Source organism: Protopterus annectens, chromosome 1.part1 (assembly GCF_019279795.1).
Source record: "Protopterus annectens isolate FY-2018-M chromosome 1.part1, PAN1.0, whole genome shotgun sequence".
In the NCBI taxonomy this organism is placed as follows: Eukaryota; Metazoa; Chordata; order Ceratodontiformes; family Protopteridae; genus Protopterus; species Protopterus annectens.
The window spans coordinates 1,132,693,180-1,132,714,482 of NC_056726.1; the positions used below are offsets into that span (position 1 = coordinate 1,132,693,180).

General features: G+C 37.6%; 1 protein-coding gene across 1 annotated transcript in view; it reads right to left on the minus strand.

The window, feature by feature from the left end:
- LOC122815714 (extracellular calcium-sensing receptor-like) overlaps positions 1 to 21,303 on the minus strand; it is a 152,142-nt gene that overhangs the window by 122,007 nt on the left and 8,832 nt on the right. The window contains exon 3 of the mRNA XM_044088462.1: positions 13,823 to 14,662. Within this exon, the coding sequence (XP_043944397.1) occupies positions 13,823 to 14,662 (840 nt within the window). The remainder of the gene's footprint in view (positions 1 to 13,822; positions 14,663 to 21,303) is intronic.

A 21,303-nucleotide genomic window follows, 5' to 3' on the forward strand; every position in this document is an offset into this window, starting at 1 on the left:
AGGATTTTCATATCTGTCATTTTTTATTAGAAAATTAGTGAAATTATAGGTTAAAAACAACAAATTCACTTATTGTGATTAATGATTACAAGTTCCCTTTCCATATTAATAAATTGCCATTTTATGACATATACTGAACGTTTTTAGACTTAAATGACAACATTCTATTTTGTATAATCAGCAAAGGTAAAACTGAGTGATTATTGTCAATTTAATACTATTTGTTCAGAATGTGATTGTTACATTCTGTGACATTCCTAGTTCAGGTTTCTATTGTTTCTGTTGAACAACTTTGTCAGTTTGATGTCATGTATAAAACATTAGTTACCTTCATAACCACCTAAGTATTTTATTCGGTCAAGATGGGTTACAAAAACTACAATTCAAATTAAAGCAATTACATGACTTGTTATGCGTATTTACTTATACAAGAAAATCATCATGCTTCCCCTGATGTTCAGTGTAGTGTATGTTATTTATGACAAGTTAAGACAGTAGTGTTATTATACACAAGCCCATGTTATTAAATCCTGTCTTTAATATCAAAATTCAGCTGACTGCTTCATCTTATATGGCGATCATATATTTTATGTCTGTTACAAGAAATCATACATTCCATAACTATTGTGTGGGTTTTTTTTTTTTTTTTGACTGTTGCTTAGTTATTTGAGAGACCACAATCTGTAATGCTTATTCTTATTATTAGCTCCTTCCTGTAATACTTATTCTTATTATTAGCTCCTTCCAAACATGTTTATACAGTCCATAGACTTTAAATTATGAGATCCTTCTAGTTTCTTATTTGTTCTAAGTATATTTCCATCCTTACATACCCACATATCAGCACTTCAAGCACAGGCAACAATGCCCATCCAGTTTTGCCAGAATACATTTCACTAGTTCAAGTGGTGTGTTTCCAGGCTGTTCTTAAAATATCCAAACCAGTATTTGTCCTGTACCATTTTACCAGCCTGTTCTATGCAGTGGCCACTTTGCCAGTGGACCACTCAACACACCTTCCATTCCCACAGATATTTCCACTAAGGAAATCTGATGACATTCTAGCACTTCCCAGCAATCCCAAACACCCTTAGAATCAGCTAACCCCATATGCCCAACACGTCCAAGCAAGCTCACCTCCCAGACCATCTCAAAGCATACTGCACAAGACCAATTGCTCTTAGTCTTTCACAATAACTTAGACTTCCACTCTTATGTAAGCCCTTAATGTATTTAGACAAAAACACATTTTAAATATAAAATTGCACTTATTATTTTTATTTTTATTTTTTTTATCAATAATCAACTTAATGAGCTAAACAAAGTGTTGGGAGACCATCAATATGTGTACATGTGGTTTAAAACAGCCCTTTTATGTTTTTTATATATATATATATATATATATATATATATATATATATATATATATATATATATATTTATTTATTTATTTTTTTTTTTTTAAACCAAAAACTTCTTCACTGAGAATCATCTCGGAGGCTCCTCAGAGCTGTTAAGCATTATCATCACTCTGTCTCTCTTAAAATAGCAACCTGGGAGTATCTGTTTCTGTTAGTGTGTCTGTGTACTGCATACCAGAGGCTCACAATGTACCTGAAGCAAAGCTTCACTTCACTGCAACTTTAAGCCTAAATTTCCTCTGTTTCAGCAAGGCAGCAGCCAGGAAAAGAACAGAGAGCAAACAGATAAAAAAAAAACTCCCAACAAGCTGCCACAACAAGAGATAACATATTCTTCCGGCCTTCCCACCTCTCACTCAGCAGATGTATAAACAGATTAATCTCTGCCAAAATATCCCAAATCACATTTTAATCCACACCCTTCCCCAAAACACCAAATATCTCTTCCTAATACACAACGATCAGTAAACCTCGATCACAAGCCGTAACTCACACCTTCCCGGAGACTAAAATGGCAACATACAACAGATTCCAGACACAGCTGTATCAACACACACCGTGTCAGGCTTAATCAAACAGCACTTGAAGCTATGATACCTGCCATAATTGATATTAACTATGTTTAGACAGAATAATAATGACATTTGTACCAGCTGCCAGACACAGCTGCATCCACGCACACCATATCAGGATTGATCAAACAGCACTCGTAGCTGTGATACCTGCAATAATTGATATTAACTATATTTAGACAGAATAATGATGACATTTGTACTAAGAACTTGCTACTATTATTTAACCAGGATATACATGACATTTCTAAATCATACTTTAACTGAAGAAGGCATTAGTCTCCATGACAGCATTTATTTTTCAAAACACTCTACTGTTACTGCTATTATATGTGATGTTAAATTGTTACATTTGAGTCTGAACTCTGATGAATGGTACCTTGTAATGTAGGGTCTGAGAGCTGAGTCTGTCTCAACTCCCTTTCTGTAGCCCATCCCAGATCCCCTTCCACAGGAAATCTGGCATTATCTGACAGCGGTGCCTCAGTATTAGCCTTAGTACTACCACTACTACTACTACTACTACTACTACTACCACTACTACTACCACTACTACTACTACTACTACTACTACTACTACAACTCACCTCTGCCCTTGCAGCCACTCCATCCAAGGGAACATTAGTACCCACAAGCAGCTGTGGCTCACCTTCAGTCTCACTGCTACATGGTTGCTCCCTCCCTGAAGTAACCACCTTATCAGTCCTGGCTGCAAGTGTGTGGTCTGTCTGGGTCTCCCCAGGCTACCAGACCCACATGTTTGTCTCCAAGCCTGACTGTGTGTAACTGCATGCACACAGGGTACTGCATTATCAAAATCATTCCATATCAGGACATTTGCAGGAATATACTCAAACACACCTACTTGCTGGCTTCCTTTTCCATCCACCCTCTCAGTCAAGGTGAACCCCAGACAAAGATATTTGGAATGGAGTCTCTCCTAAAGCTCTAACTGGAGTAGACTGCCCAAGCAAGTAGTGCTCCTCTTTAATCTTTGCAGGCTTCACAATGGTTAGGTCAGAGGCTGTGTCTCTCTTATCAGTAGCCTCTTTCCCATTCACTAAGATAGGATATAACCTTTTGTCATAGTTTGGTACTCTTGTTGTCTTGAGACACCTTACTGCTGGCATTTTGTCATCCCCACTTACTCGTTCTCTCACCATTTGTTCCCCACCTTACCTCTGTGGACATCTATATGCTACATGGCCCCACTGGTTGCATTTAGAACATTTAACCCTTGCTCCTGGACATGTACCTGGACTAGTGGCTTCCCCTGTTGCTGGTGGACTCTGTTGGGGCAGTCTGCACTGCCACCATGGGTTCCCTTAGACCCATGACAAGCACTGGGTATCCCTTTCCTGTGCAGTGATGCCCTGCTAGCTAAGTATTGGTCTCCCCTCTTCCCCAACTCATCTGTAGTATTGCATTGCCTATCAGCTAACCAGATTCTCATGTCCTCAGGCAAAGTGCTAAGTGCTTGTTCCCTCACCAAGAGGTCTGCCAGACCATCAAAAGTGGTCACCTGACATTCAATCACTCACCTATGAAAATAAGTGCTCAGTTCAGCAACATATTCACACACACTTTCATCTGCCTTGCATCTATGCTCATGAAACTTTTTTCTATAAGCTTCAGGTTGTAACTTAAAACATTCTAAAACACAGTTTTTTACAGTATTATAATTTAAACAATCAGTATCAAACAATTTAGAAGCAGCAGTTAGAGCTTTACCATGGACTAAGGGGGTGAGGAACTGTATCCAGAGCCCTTGGGCAACATTATACTCTTTAAATACCCTTTCAAACATAATAATGAAACTATGAAATTTATCCCCCTCTGCAAATTGTGGAAGAATATTACTGACCTTTGTTGCTTCTGGGGTTCAGTTACTCCCTTCCCCATTACTTCCATGATGCTGGTGAAGAATCAGCATCTCCTTTTCATATTGCTTCTGCCTCTAATTCTCTTCAGCTTTCAGATGTCTCATTCTCTCTGCTGCTTCTATTTCCATTTGTTTCTCCTGCTGCAGTCTCTCTGCTGATTCTATCTCTAAATGTTTAGCCTCACTTTCAAGTCTCTTTAACTCAAGATGGATTTTAAGTCCTCTGTGGAAAGGTTGAACTGTCCAATTTCTGAGAGTTGTAAATCTCCAAGCCCAGTCTGTCATCCTGATCGCTGTAGTGTGATGCAACTGTGCCCAAGACTGCAATAATTTCTGCTTTAGTCAGGCCAGCATTCACCAGTCATTTATCCTTGCACATCTCAGCCAACTAGCTCCTTGTCAGCTTGCCATTATCCTTTTCTGACATGCTTGCCTGCTCTCCCTGACTAAGAAAGCTAACAAAAATAATAACAACATAACAACATTGTGATATGGAACTCTGAATGTTACTGCATGGCTGACTGAGAGTACATACACCTCCAATGACCACTGTTTACAGGCTATAGGAATTCAATATCCACACCACTACAAGTCAATTAATATGGGATGTGGCTATTCCACCACTGCCAACCAATTAATATCTGACACCCCTGCACTGGCCCAGTAGTCAAGGAGCCTCAATCCTCACCATTGGCAACAGTGGGGAACATACACACTGGGAGGATGACAAGTACACACACAGTAAAGTGCAATATCCCTTAAGACCTTACAGAGATTGCAGTCAGTCTGGGGCTGGTATCTTCCTCTTTCTCCAGGTCCCCAGTAAGACTCCCCATTGGCACAGCTATAGGGTTGAGATCTCAGCTAAGTGGCCAAGCCAGAACCTCCAGCACACTCTTTGTCACACTCACACACACACACACACACACACACACACACACACACACACACACACACACACACACACACACACACACACACACACACCCCTGGGAAAGGCTGGCACAGGTTTACTAGCTATGCCTCCTTCTGCTCAGACTATACAGTAGTTCCAGCTGCCACCAACTACTCTTATCAGCTAATTTAAGGCCCTTAGCAAAGGGTGTCCAATCCTACTATGTAATGTTACCATTAATATAAATGGTAGTCTGACCAAGAGCAAGACTATTTAGGAGTGGCCCGTACAGTGTCACCATACTTTCAGCAAGGCAAGTGCAGACGTTGATGATTATTGGATGTTGTCAGATCAAAAAGAAATAGAAAATGTCATCTCTCTCTACCCCTTTCACAGAGAGTTCTTAAATTAATATCAAATATTACTGCTGGGTTAGCTTGGATGACATCACTTTTTGTCCCCTGACTTCAGTTCCCAAGCTAATCTCCCTTTGTCAGATATTAACATAATTTTAGCATCTCCCTATGACAAATATATATCTCTCAGATGTTAGCAGATCCTGGAAGCCATAAAACAATAAAGCACTTCTACATCTCAAGCCTAGTAATTATTTCTCTTTCAAGACGATATAAAAATCTTCTTGATCTGGATATTGTGTCTGCTACTGCACTGAAACTGAGAGATAACATCTTTTGTTTATGGCCAAGCTAGAAAGTAACTTAAGCTCAACTATTCCTATGTTTTGCAGGTTAATCTCCTGTTTATTTATTATTTATTTATTATTTTACATTTGTTGACCGGGCTAGTCCAGCTGGACAATTTCCATTTTCAGTGGAGGCCCAGGGAGAAAAGCTCCACAAATAAAAACAAGGTTAAACATTTAAGCAACAATGCATACATACATATTAGTCTAGTAAAAAAAAAAAAAAACTTAACAAAAACACATAAAAAAAACACATAGTACTATCTATATATTGAGAAAGGCCGTATATACATAATTGTTGAAGAAATTGTTGGTACCTTTTTTTTTTTTTTTATATGAAACAGTACAGTAATTAAGTAATTTGTGATAACAGAGAAAGATTGGCATATTTAAATAGGGAAATATGACTGAAGAAAGAAAAAAGTAGATTAGTCTGGATTGGTACAGGAGCAGAGCCAGAAGTTGTTCAGATGTGAAAGAAGTTGTTTTTTAAAAAGGTGAAAGGAGTCTAGTGAGGTAATGTGTGAGGGGAGGTTATTCCATATTTTCCCTACAGAGTTGGAAAATAGACTGTTGCCTGCTGAATTTGTAATTCTAGTTGTGTTGACTTGTAGCTTTTCGGCAGATCGCAGCTGTTTCAAGTTATTGTAGGGGGTCAGGAGGTTACTGAGAGCAGGTGTTTTTGTTGGTTGATATAGAATGTTATGTGTAATTAAAAGTTGTTGATAGATAAGTTTGTTAGGTAGTTCTAACCAGTGTAAGTGTTTTAAGTTTTGACAGTGGTGAGTTCTGTACAGGGCTGCTGTGGCAACATGAGCTATATTGTGGTAGGATGTAGTTAGTTTTTTCAGGTTGCTTTTAGAGAGATTGGTGTAAATAGAGGAAGCATACAGTAGGGTAGAGATAAGATGTGATTGAGCTAAGGTGGTCCGTGCTTCTGGTGTAAGGAAGGGTTACATATAAGGGTATAAATATATATACATAAAACTGTTACAATATTGCATATACATTTCAGCTCAGTACTTTTAAAATATATTTTCTGTTCCAGCAGTTTGATATATACATAACATACAGTTCTAATACATTGGTAATACAAGCAATTGCATTCTGCTGATACTCACAAATGACACATAACCATTTACAAAATTCCAGATAGCTGGCTGGCAGAATTTCTTTTTGTTATATTTCTACATAAATCTTATCAACATTCACAAATGACATATAATTATTTACAAAATTCAAGAGCACTAGGCTGGCAGCATCTTCTTCCGTTAGGTTTCTATATAAATCATATTAATATTACTTAATGACATATAATTATTTACAAAATTCCAGCTAGCTGGGCTGGCAGTATTTCCCTTTGTCACACCCACCACCTAAAGAACCTCTACCACCATCCAAATAATCTACAACTTCATCTGCCACTTCATTCCCCTTTCCCCAAAATATGAACACAACTGTCTTACACTAGCAAAAGCCAGATGGTTGCTCATTGAGCAATGAGCCAATCTACTTATTGGCTCTCAACTTTTTCAACTCCTGAAAGAAAACTCCTGCCCTTTCTTTACTCTAGCTTACATAAACAACCTCTGCCACATAGCCTTAGATCTCAAAGCCACACTGGGCCTCTCTTGCAAGCACCCCAAAAAAGACTGCAGTGCTCTAACCATTCCCTTTCTACCATTTGAACCAAGCTCTGATGGGATTTTCCCTCAAATCTTAAAGACTTCTCTAACTCCTCCTCCTCCATTTGGGCACCACTTAAAGAACATTTCATGGTAGAAGCTGATTGTAAATGCTCCACTCTTCAGCTACATAGCCTGGTGTCCCTAATCTCTGATGAGTACTGCATATCTTTTCAATACAGCATCTCTTCTCTAACTCCAAACATGTTGCTACTCTAACTGATTTAAATATTGTACAGTGGTTTCTGTTCATTACCTTTTTAATTATTTTTCTGTTGCATATTAACTATAAATTTCTTTTTAATGTGTTCTTTTACTGTACTTTTACTTTTTTTTTATTTTTCTGCTTGAGGTGTATTCACATTCTGGGTTTAGACTGGAATATGTAAAATGGTATCAGTAACGTACTGCAGTATGTACACACACACACACACACACACACACACACACACACACACACACACACACAGATATGTATATGTCTGTATATGTATATATATATATATATATATATATATATATATATATATATATATATATATATATATATCTATATATGGATCAGTGTCATTTTGCTGAAAATGCATTTCACCGAAAATGACTGACATAGGGTCCAAATCGACGAAAATCCATTTTGTCAAAAATAGTACTGACAGTATATCTGCCCTGTTCCCCACTCTATTGTGATCTCAGAGTGAGAATATTAAAGTAGGGGAGTGTGGGGCCACAGCCCCCCACAATGGAGGGTGTGGGGGGCATAGCCCCCACCCAATACAGTTTAATATTGTCTAGTATTGTTTTATATTGAACAGTCCCTATTAAAAAGGTAAGTAAGTAGTTTATAACCTGAGTAGGTGGGGGGCTACACTCCCCACATTCATTGTTGTGGGGGGCTTTGCCCCCAGCCCCCTACTTTAATATTCTCACTCCAAGATCACACTACAGTGAGGGAAAAGGGCAGATACACTGTCAGTGCTATTTTCAGTGAAATGGATTTTTGGTGATTTGGACCCTATGTCAGAATTTTCGGCGCAATGGATTTTCAGCGAAATGTCATAGACCCATATATATATAGATATATATATATATATATATATATATATATATATATATATATATATATATTTATTTATATATTTATTTATTTTACATTTGTTGACCGGGCTAGTCCAACTGGATAAATGTCCATTTTCATTAGAGGCCCGGGGAGAAAAGCTCCAACGGATTATTACAAGTTTATACAGCAATAGGCAATACAAGATTAAAATTTAAAAACAAAGTTAGACAATATATGTAATGTATAAGTATGATAGGAGCAAAACAAAAGAGAAATAATAAAATGCCTTAAAACAAAGAAATACATTTTTTTTTTACAATGGTCATACAGTATATATGAGATAACATTTCTCTACATAGATATTATGTAAAGGAAAGTTATAAAGGGTATAGGGAGAAGAGAATGAAGGTATTAAGGTATAAGAAAAGAGAGAGAGGAAGAGGGAAAGTTAATCTGGGTTGGTACAGGGGCAAAGCCATTGATTATTGAGATGCATTTTCAGTTGTCTTTTAAAAAGTGAAAGTGTGGACAAAGATGTGATATCAGAGGGTAGTCTGCTCCACATTTTTCCATCAGAGTTGGCAAAGAGGCAGTCCCCTGCAGAGTTATTAGGTTTGGGAGTATAAATCAATAGTTTGTTTGAGGAGCGTAGGTGTTTCATGTTATTGCAAGGTGTAATAAGGTTAGAGAGTATTGATATTTTAGTTGGATGGTATAGAAGTCTGTGAGCTATTAAGAGCTGTTGAAGTATTAATTTGTTGGGAAATTCAAGCCAACCTAGTTGTCTTAGGTTCAGGCAGTGGTGAGTTCTAAACTGGGATCCTGTTGCGAATCCAGCAATGTTATAGTAAGATGTAGCAAGTTTCTTAAGGTTGCTTTTGGAGAGATTAGTATAAATGGGGGAAGCATATAGAAGAGTAGAGATAAGGTGAGATCTGGCTAAGGTGGTTCTTGTTTTATGTGTAAGGAAGGGTTTAATTCTGTAAAGGGATCCAGTTTTTTTATTAACTACTTGTATTGTGTTGTTGATGTGAGAGTCAAAGCTTAGATTATTGTCAACAATTATTCCTAGTAATTTTGTAGTTGAGTCAGGAGAAATGAGAGTGCAATCAGTGGATGTGAGAGTGAAATTAAGTGGGGTAGATTTACGGGTAGGTGAGAACAGTAACAGTTTGGTTTTCTTGGGGTTGAGGAGAAGGCAATGAACAGAGAACCATTGTTCAACAGTAGAAAAGGCTTTTTGGGTATGAGTCTGGAGTTCATTTTGAGAGGTGGCACTGCATATTATAGTAGAATCATCAGCATATTGTAAGCAGGTGGTGTTAGGGATGGCCGATTGGAGGTCATTAATAAAGATCGAAAATAAATAGGGGGCCTAGGATAGAGCCTTGAGGTACACCTAAAGAGATAGGAAGAAGATTAGATAGTGAATTTTTCCAGAGTACTGCCTGCTGTTGGTTTTCAAGGTAAGATGTAAACCAAGTTAAAGAAGGGGTATCAAGTGAGAGAGATTTTAGTATGTGCAGGAGAAGTTTATGATTAACCATGTCGAAAGCTTTAGATAAGTCAATGAAGACTGAAGATGATGGATAATTATCGTTGCAGTTGTAGTTGATGGTGTTGGCAAAGGAGAGTAAAGAGAGAGAGAGATATCGATATAGATATATGCGCGCGCGCGTGTGTGTGTGTGTGTGTGTGTGTGTGTGTCTGTGTGTGTATATATATATATATATATATATATATATATATATATGTATATAGATATAGATATAGACATATATATATATATATATATATATATATATACACACACACATATATATATATATATATATATATATATATATATATATATATATACACACACACCCACACACACACACACACACACACACACACACACACATATATATATATATATATATATATATTTATATACACATATATAGATACATATTTCAGTGTACTGAATTTAGATGGACTCAAATGTTGACATTCACAATGTCAGCACACAACTACACATGCATGAAGTAATAACCTCAGTGCAAGAAAAACTAAAATTTAAAAAAGTAAATCAAACATTTTGCAGTTCTTGCTAATTATTGCACAGTGTTTGAGAAAGGGCATATTCCTTAACCCTGGCAACTATGCTATCTCAAACACCTGTCAACATTCTAGTGTCTATAATCAAAGAAAAATGAAACCATACATTATTTGAAATGAATGTTTCCCCATCGTTTTTGGCATAATCATCTTATGTCTTTCTGTCTTTATTTTATTTATTCATAGATTCATAGATTAGTATTAGGCTAACTGCTCTTCTGGAACTGGTCTATAGTACAATATTGAACTCACAGGAGTTCGAACGTTGTAATATTGAACCGTGAAGTTCGAAAGCCAATAATTACGAAAACACAGAACAGCAATTTTTTTTCCCAGGGAAAAAAATCTCTGTTCCCTTACAAAAAAAAAAGCTTAAACTAAAGTGGGGGGCTGTGCCCCCCAAACACCCCCTACTTAAATATACTAACTCCGAGATTGCACCACAGTGAAGGAATAGCAAAGCCCTGAAAAAGGCCCACTAATTTTTTTCCCTGGGAAAAAAAATCGGTCTACTGTGGCTTCACTATTTTTGTATTTCAAATACTTGGGTTCGATATTACAATGTTCGGACTCCTATGAGTTCGACGTAATATAGACCCATGTGGGACATTTTAAGCCTAGCCACCTAACTTATGTGAGAATCAAATTCTGCCCCTTGTGTTTGTAAGAAAAAGTATCTTAACCATTATGCCAGCCTCCTTCTATATAGAAATAAGTACATTTTGTCAAGGATGCAGATGTCAGCAACTAAATTCATCATTCCCGTACACACACACACACACACACACACACACACACACACACACACACACACACACACACACACACACACACACACATACACATCTCTTTGTCTATCTATCTATGTAGACCATCCTTCACATAACTGACAAAAAAAAAACTATATATATATATATATATATATATATATATATATATATATATATTGTGCATTGTTAAATGTTTATATTGTATCTATACTTTATTCACTATGTATTTAGGCTATTTACTATGTTTTACTGTCTTATTTTATAATACCTATATCTCTATGTAACTTGAAACCTTTTATGCTATTGCATTACTATGTTCATTGGAGCTTTTCTCCCTGGGTCTCCACTGAAAAAGGACTCTTTGTCCAGTGGACATTACCCGGTAAACAAATGTAAATAAATATATGTATATATATATATATATATATATATATATATATATATATATAGATCTATGTCAAAACAATGAATTACCATAACATCGAGTTGCAAAACGGTGAGACAGAAATGACAAAGGTTTATATGCATGAATATCCAGACCATTGTAAATTTTCCCCTGGTAAGTAAACAATCGGCCAACAAAACTTAAAAAACAAAGCAAATAAAACACATGCAAGTGGTGGGCTTCATTCTCACCCCCCCAACTAAATATACCAATTGCAGGATTGCACTACAGTGGAGAAATGGCAATTTTTACCACATTGGCAAACTGGCTCCATTCACGGCAAAAACATATAAGGATCTGGACGTTTGTGATTGTAAACTTTCATTGTTTCTGTCTTGCCGTTTTGCAACTCAACATTTTGGCTTTTCAAGCATTTAAATTAGATATGTGTGTATGTATATATATATATATATATATATATATATATATATATATATATATATATATATATAAATATATGTCTATAAATATGTGCGATATGTGTGTGTGTGTGTGTGTGTGTGTGTGTGTTATGTATTGAAGTACTTAAAATAAAAGGCCCTTACTCTTTTCAATAGGTGCCATGGGATCTTTTGCATCCACCTGAGATACTACCAACTCAAGCAGATGGGGTCTCAGCTTATTATCTCATCCGAAGGATGGCATGCTCAGGATTGCAGCATCCTCCTAATGCTGCATTGCAGTTTAAGCAATTTTAAATTAGCCATTGACTTGGATCGCCAAATGTATTGGATGATTCAGTTGTTAAGTTTTTCAATGTGTGCTTATAGAATAGTAACTTATTCATTTAACATTTGTTCACTGGGAGAATCCGACTTGGAACAAAGACAATTTTCACTGGAGGCCTGGGGAGAAACACTCCAGACACATGTCTTTGTAATGTGGGAGAAAACTGGAGCTCCCAGTGGAAATCCACACGAATGCAGGGAGCACATGTAGACTGCACACTCCAGCTGAGAATCAAACTGAAGAACCTTTTGCTGTAAGGCGACAATGCTACCACTGCACCACTGTGCCATTAATAATAATAATAATAATAATAATAATAATAATAATCATAAACTGACCTTTAGGCACACTAAATACAAATGCATGCACATTTCAAAAGCCCCATTTTTTTATGTTGTGTTGCATTTCCAATTAAATCAATTGTATATTCAGCATGATTCACATACAAGGGTTTATATTTTCTACATTTTACATGCAAGCTTGTCTGAAGAACCACAACCTTTTTATGAAAAAATGTGTTTACCTCAGCTTACTACAGTTTTATTCGTGTTTTACTGAAAAGAAAGCACTGAAATCTTCACTCATCTCCTCATTTCAAGTATCTCTAACCTCCCAAATATACTTATAACAGTTTAAATATTCTTTTTTTTCCACAACAAACCAATTACATCATTCTTAAGTGCCTCATTAAAGTCACTTCTTTACATAATTACATCCTTCCTTTAAAATGACATATCCTAATTGTAAAGAAACCTCCAAAACTGTCTGCTTTTTCATTAAGCCCATAAAAAGAATGTAGTGCTACAGTCTTTGCCTCTATCCTGGATTTAATATTCACAAATTGCCAGTCCTACACCTTTTAATTTCGACTAGCAATAAAATATTTTCTTAAGCAATCAATATTTCTTGCCCCCTTTACAGCAATCTGTGTTTGCCAGTTTGCACATCTAGTTTGTGTCCTTCCTTGTTTCCCCCAGAAATAGCACCACGTTCACATTTTCCCTACCCTAGCTACGACTCTTCCTTTTTTACTTCCCCAAAGCTCCTATACTCTTCATCCATTCTTAAGCCTCCTTTCTTTCCATTATCACTCTAGAAGTACTAGCCTCAGGTAAGCATATACATCTTCTGGCAAAGTGCCAACTCTCACCCTACAGCATGAAACATAAAGTCTCCTGCATATCCAAAAGCACTGCCACAGACGTATGCCATAGTCCAGTCAATTGACATTAACAGCTAGATACTTTCCCATAAAGCACTGCATACTAACAACCCTGACCTGATAGACCCATACTCCCTCACACACCCCTATTCTGTCTGTGTTGCGATATTCATTTGTAATACAGATACACATATGTTAAAACAAATATTGTTTGCTTATCTTATATTATTATTAACAGGGATGTAATCTAAAACAGAAAAAAAATTCATCAGTTAGACTTAAGCATTTCAGTAAAAAGTGTACCAATATTAGATAAGGATATATAGGTATATACAAATACAGTATTAAATATAGATATATAGATATAGTTATATATATTTATATATAACTGTTCATACTTGCTGTGGCTTAAAAGTGTGGACATCTGCACAAGTTGTATTAAATATTACTCCTTCCTCATACCTGCATCCCAGCAAAGTTTGTAATGCATGTGCTACTGCATAAATTGCATTATACATATTGTATGGGAATCTGAAATCTGAAACTGGATATATACTTTGCTCCAGGGTGTGCAGTTTCTCTTGACCAGTGCAGTACCTGAGGTTATCAATAATTCCCACATTCACTGAATGAGCAGTTTTATTATCTGTCCACTTGCAATGAAATACTGTTTCCCAGAATGTTGTCATGAGTATATCATTGGGAAATTTATCAGGATGAATCATGTAAAGAAAGTCCTTAAAACCAGGAATGTTATTACTTACAGCCGCAAGTCCAATAGTTCCATGAAGTGCTTTCCAAATGGTTTTCACTGTAAATGCTGCAGAAAAGACCCAGCTAGCAGTTGCAATCCAAATCTTACCACTGATGTTTTGTTGAATAATTTCCTCCATCAGTGGAATTACTTGTTCCTGGAAAGCATAAAGCACTATTACTGTAGCAGAAGATCCCTTTATTGTATTCACAAGTGATGTGATTTTAGATGTTGTTAATTGTAAGGGAATCATTTCATAAAATGCAACACAAAATCCAGATTTCATTAATTCTTCCTTGAGCTGCTGACTTCCTTCTAATCCATAGTCATTTCCTGTTGCCAGAAGCCCCACCCACTCCCAATGGTAATGCATGAGAAGCTGAGCAAGGCCTTTGGGTTGTTGGGCAACACTTGCAACTGTCCTCAGAAAAGATGGGAACTGATGTTTATCACTTAAAATAGAAATTCCTGATGCATGGCTAAGCTGAAAAAGAATGGATTAGTTGCATTACTGAATATGTGCTTTGCCGTATGCTATAAAACAAAGATTAAATTAGAATAGCAAAATATGAGAGACAAATAATCAAATAGGTGTCATAGTCAACAGAAGAAAGCAGTCGCTTCAAGCAAAAAAAATGCTAAATTTAAGTACTTTAATACAAATTTTAAAAATAAAAAAAACAGAGTTAAGTGCTTTCTTTTGTCCCAGAATTTCATCAGAACTAATCTCAAATCAATTAGTTGATGTTTAGTTAGTTCACTCACACAAAACAAACAGGACAATTATTAGAAGTATAGGAGGACACTGTTCTAGCAAACAAATAGTGTATTTAGCTTGTAGTCAGATATGTTCGGCCTATTATATAGGCAAAACAGAAAGACAATTAAAGAAACAGATTTATGAACACTATTACAGAATTAAGAAGAAAGATTGCAAAAATGCCCTATACCGACATATTAAGGAAAATGGGGACAATCATATCTTTTTATTTTATGTTATAGACCAAGAACTAGGAAATATTTATGAAGGTGACTGGAAAACTAGATTAGCCTGTAAGGAAAGCAAATGGCAGATGCTGACTGACTCTACCAGGAGTCCAGGTATTAATTAATACATTAGCATTAAACCTTTTTTGGTACTGGATGCATAATTCAATTTTAAGTCATAACAATGTACTTTTATTTATTTTAATCATGTAATGTCATTTTAAAAAAAAAAAAAAAAAAAAAAAAAAATTTTTAGTAATTTTCAAGCAATTTTTAAATAATATTTAATAATTAATTTATGATACACAATATTAGGTCACATATTTATATTATACACAATATTTATAATTCTTATAATATTTATTGATTATTAATTATTCTTGTATATTTATACTATTACAACGTATAACTATAATGTGTATTTTATACTATATGTATTGGAATTTATATATTATATATCTTATGCATTCATGGTATTGTTCATTAAGTGAGAAAATACATTAATTGTATTATATTTATTCTTATGACATTGTGTCATTATTTAGGATATTGTTTCATTGCCTCATGATACTTATATATCATCCCATTTATCAAAACCAAGTAATGTAAGTAATTAGAAAGGTTAAAGAAAAGTTATATACATATTATATACATACTGCTTATATTCAGAAAACTGCATACTGCTTTAAGATAATTACAGAAATGGCACCAAAAGTTAAATAAATAAGGGAAATTGTTTTTTATTCACCAGTTCTGAAGAAGTCTGCGCTTGGCAGATGAAAGCGCTAAACTGGTGAAATTGTTTTCAGTTCAAATTGTTTTCAGTTTACGGTGTTTTTAAGTTGTCATAATAAAGAAGATTCGTAACCTTTGGCGTTTGTGGTGTATGCACGGACTGGAGGGAGCATTATCGGATGTGGAATTGTGTGTTTTACTATTGTTTTTCAGTTACGTGGCCCAAGTTGGCAATTTACTGAGTCCAATAGACTTACTGGTTGTGTCGCTGTTCAAGCTACGTGAACCACTTTGTGTGTTTTACCTTTAACCGGAGAAAGGTTTTTGTTGGTCGCTATTTTACAGTTCACTCACACAATTAATGCAAGTCATTGAATTAATTCCAAGGAATAATTGCTAATTATTATTCATTAGCTATCCAGCTTGCATTGAAAAATTGACATATAAGTGCAGTTTAAGGTAAAATAAAGTAAATAATTTACTTGCCTGCATATAAGACTATGTAAAAACAGAAAAATCAATCCAATCTACAGTGAAATAATCAGATAATAAAGCAAGTAATGTAAGGATATTTAACAAGCAAGAACAAAGTTCTGATGCTCACAAATATATAATTTAAACAATCTGGAAACTGAAAAAACAGCTTAGTAGCCAAGGTAATAACTACTAAAACAATAAATAATTAATAATAAATATTGACCCTGCATTATAGTTTTTCTGCTCATAGCTTCAGGACAGGTTGTAAGGAAACAAATGCATTGAGACCAGGCTAAGTTGTTGCACCTAGTCTCAACTGTCAAAGTATGAGAGACTGTAACAACACATATAAGCTAAGTACCAGTTACATGTGAAGCAGCAATGAATACACATGAAGATGGAAACTCTGTTGTGGTCAATAAAATTGAACTGGCTATATAAACAGACCCCGGGATTTATTAACCCTACATGGAGTATAGGAATAGTGCAGCAGCTGCTGCATGGAATATGGCCACAGAGCGATTCAGTAAAGGGCTGCCAGGGCGTGCATGAGCGATCCTACACTATTCCTAAACGGACACCACTGCATAATGCTAATTACCTCATTTGCTGGTGAAAACCATGCAAATGAGGTGAACTAGTGATTCAGCAAGGAGACAGGTGTCCGTGCAGGAATAGTGTAAGAAGCAGAAATGTGTTCAGTTACTACCTGAACACATTTAAGTAAATTACAAAACGGAGGCATGACAGCTTGAAATAAAGAATGTATTATATTTATTAGGCATGAAAATGGACAGATATATGTCCATTGGCATGATAAATAGTTTTAGTTTTTTAAAATAAAACTTTTTTTTTAGACCTATCTCAGAGTTTAAGCATAGGGCAGCAGCTCGCAAACGGGGTTATGCCAAAAATAAAAAAGAAAGGGGGAAAATCAGTTTTTACAGAAATCTGCATTTTGCCATTATAGTCAATGGCATGCAGAATGAAAACAATACCAAGGAATAGTGGTTGCTAAGGGGAAAAGCCCAGTGTGAGTGTGGTAACTATGGAGTAAGGCAATGGTGTATGCAAATGAAGGGATACTGAATCAGAAATTTCTTCTAAGTGTCAGACTGCACCTAACCATGTAGGTGCTTTAATGCCACCGTGTAGACAGGAGGAACAGCTAACATGAAAAGGGTGTGTGTCATACTTGCTGTAAGCACATTGGAGCTCAGTGGCCAGTGTTTGCTCTTAGCTAAGCACAGCTAAGGAAGGGAGTGTGTCTTAGGCTGTTTTGTCTTATTCCATGAAATGTAGAGTGTGTAATGTAGAGTGTGTTCGCATCCAGGGGAGGGCCATCTCTGCTTAAAAGTGTTTACGTTAGCTAAACAGGTGTATGCAGCATGCACTGTGTCATAAACAAAACAAACAAACAAAAAAAAAACAGGAATAGCGGAACTGTTTACATTTGAGCACCGGGTATGTGTTGCGCGCATCTGGGCTTAAACAGTGAGGAAATGGGAAGGGGAAACAGCAGTAAGAAGGCAATCAAGGAGAACTACCATAGCTGGCAGGTGGAATGTATCAGAATCAGCCAACTACACAGACAGCAGCCCAACACACTACTATAAATTATGCAAACACCTTTCAGTCTGTTTTTTTCTTGCAAACTCTACACCATTAGTGTACACATTCAGGGGAATTTTAAACTGACAGAACTAACAAAACATGTTAGGGGCTGCTGTTGCTTTGATCTATCAGTATGTGCTAGAGACTGGGGGTGGTGAGGAGGAAAATGCTGGCAACCAACTCAGATCAAGGAGGAGGAGAAGGGTGTTCAGACCCAGGACAACCTACCAGGGGCTACATGATCTGGAGATAGTAGAGTATTATAGGGTGAACATGGACATACTTCAGCAACTTGTTGAGCTGTGCTGTCCTCACCTCAGACCCAGAACCAACAGAGGGAAACCCATCCCAGTGAATACCAAGGTATGTGTAGCCTTAAGATTATTAGCTACAGGTAAAAACCAACTGGGGATATCATGGGGTCTCACAGGCATCTGTGTCCAGGATACTCCTCCAGTTCCTGGATGCCATGCAACCACATGCCACTGAGCACATTTACTTCCCCAGCACCCTTGAGGAGAGGACCAGCAATATGCATCTCTTCCACCATGTAGCAGAATACCTGGAGATACTGGGTGCCATAGACTGCAAGCACATCCACATCAAAGCACCACCCAGTGATCAGAGTAGGGTCTACCTAAACTGCAAGGGGTTCCAGTCCATCCACTGCCAGGTCGTGTGCAATGCCCAGGGCATTATCATGAATGTGTGTGCTGACATGCCTGGAAGCTATCACTACTCCCATATCTGGCATTCATCACAGCTGTACCAGGCATTTGCCAGTGGGGACATCCCATATGGCCATCCGGTGGGGGATGCTGGCTATGCACTGGAGCTGTGGCTCATGACACCCAGCAGAAATGCGCACACACCCACAAAAGAGCACCAGAATGAGGCATGCACAGAAACCAGGATCATTATAGACAGTGTGTTTGGGATTCTCAAGTCATGGTTCCACTGCCTTGACATATCTGGTGGAGCCTTGCAGTACTCTCCAGCCACATGTGCACACATGTTCATAGTGCCATGCTACACAATATGATCCTGTGGAAACAGCTGCAGCAGGAACAAAATGGGGAACAGCCACACAGCCCCCCACCATTGCCAAGGTCTCCACAGGCACAGAGGGACTTGGCGGAGGAACATCCTGAGCCTGCCCTGTAGGCAGATGGAGGCATTCCCAGTATGCCCTGTCCTTGGCAAAGAGGCAGGGCATAGCACATACACTGACACTATAAGGCCCTAGGGACTGATGTCTCTCTTTGACTCACACACAGAGTAAAATGGATGCCAAACATCACACCACCTATACCTTACCATGTATAGACAGTATAATGCATGCATCCAACATAGTCAGCCCTCAAGCACCATCCTCACAAAAGCCTCACGCACAAGGTAAATCAGTCTCCTTAACAAAATAAATGAATGGAGTGGAATGTTCCAATAGCATATCTATGGTATTGATTCAAGAATGCAAGAATGCAAGGCAATGGGGTGGCTTACTGGGATTACAGCAGACAACTGTACTGGCCTACCCACACTATGCAGTACCACCTAGTTGGCAAATACCACTACAGTATATGTGACAAGTCAAATAACGGGGGTCATACGTTACATGAATGGATGTCAAAGTGGGGGGGTCCCATACCCACCCCCAGCCTTACCCAGCAGAGCAGCTGTAGAAAACCATGCAGAAATGTCTGTCAAAGGCTGCCACGTGGCGACATCCATAAAATCCCCATGATATTACAGCAGATCTGGCAGTGACAGTATGGCTTTGAAAGGTAAGAAGTCTGAATCTACAAATGTTTATGCCAGAACATTCTGACCTGTGGTTGATACTAATATGCCTGTAGTCTCAAAGATAGGGCATGCCACTATGCTAAATGGGACCAAAATGTTAAGCAAATATCAGACAGTCTCTGAATATGTGTATTGTGTACAGATGTGTCACCCCCCCAATAGTCCCATAGAAATGCAGTAACATATCCCTAGCCTTAAGCAGCATCCAGCTGTCAACTAAAGTGACAGCTGAACACAAACAGAATGCAATTGTCAGAAACACCCAGTCAACTTACTGGTGCCATTACAGGGTTGTCCACTGCTGGCAGCCTGGGAAAATATGATCATCAGAATGCACTGCCTTGCTACAGGTGGCCTGCATCTGTCACATCTGGCCTACAGGCCTGTGGCAAATGCCCATGCCTCACCCACAGTGCCCTGTTAGGGAGTGTCAAGGAGTCCATGACACCAACATAACACAGTCTACAAAATGCAAAGAAAGGCCATGCTGCTAACTGCTAGGAGAAAACCTGCCAGTGTCAGAGAGCCAGAAATCTGGACAAAGCCATGAATAATGGTGTGAAAAATGTCAAAAGAGAAGGACACCTTTGAAATACTGCTCTAATAATGTTATAAAGTTGATGGAATGATTCTAGTAGCATGGAATGTCTGATGGGTACAAAGTCTGAAACTGCAATGTCAACTGTCAGTAATATCTGACTTCAACCCTGAGTGACTTTCAAAACACTTTTCCTTGAAAATCTCACTCATTTTAGGTAACCAAGATATATGAGTCATGAATGTGGACATTCTGTGATGCTCTTCACAGTCGACAGGCAGGGCTAGGAGTCTAAACATGGGAATGCACTCATTGCAGGCAGTCCTAACCCTGGAAGATGGTGACATGTCTGCACCCACTGAACCCTGGCCCACACCCTTGATAACTCTTCCTATGTAACATTCTTACCCCAACATATGGCCATCCAAGCAAAATGAGGTGGGCCATACATATATCTGAGACACATACACACACCTCCAGGCTGGTCAAACAGTCTGACACAAATAAGACCCTCCAAGTGCAGTGGACCTTTGAGAAGACCCCTATGCAAAGTACTGGTAGCTATAGGCACACATATCTGACTCAGGACACCCCCCACCCACATATCTTATCACCTACAAATCTATCCAGAGTCTGCCTATCACCCTGATCCTGTCTTACTTATATTTCCCAACTGTGGACTGAAAATCAGACCAGGCCAGAACAGAAATGCACAGAGATTCCACAATTGTAATATATCACCAAGTGCTGGACCATTTCCACAGCTCCAACAGTCAATTGCTCATAGGCACACCTTTCACCAGGCTAGATTGTTCAAAAATGACTAGCATTGCACCCATAAGTTTGGTGTGTGCATCAGCTATCCTGTATTCCTCTGGTAAATCACAGTGATGATCTGAGGAGGTATGTCACAAGGTACTGAAACAATACATGACAGTGTGAAATGGAATATATGTCAGATGTCTGCTAAA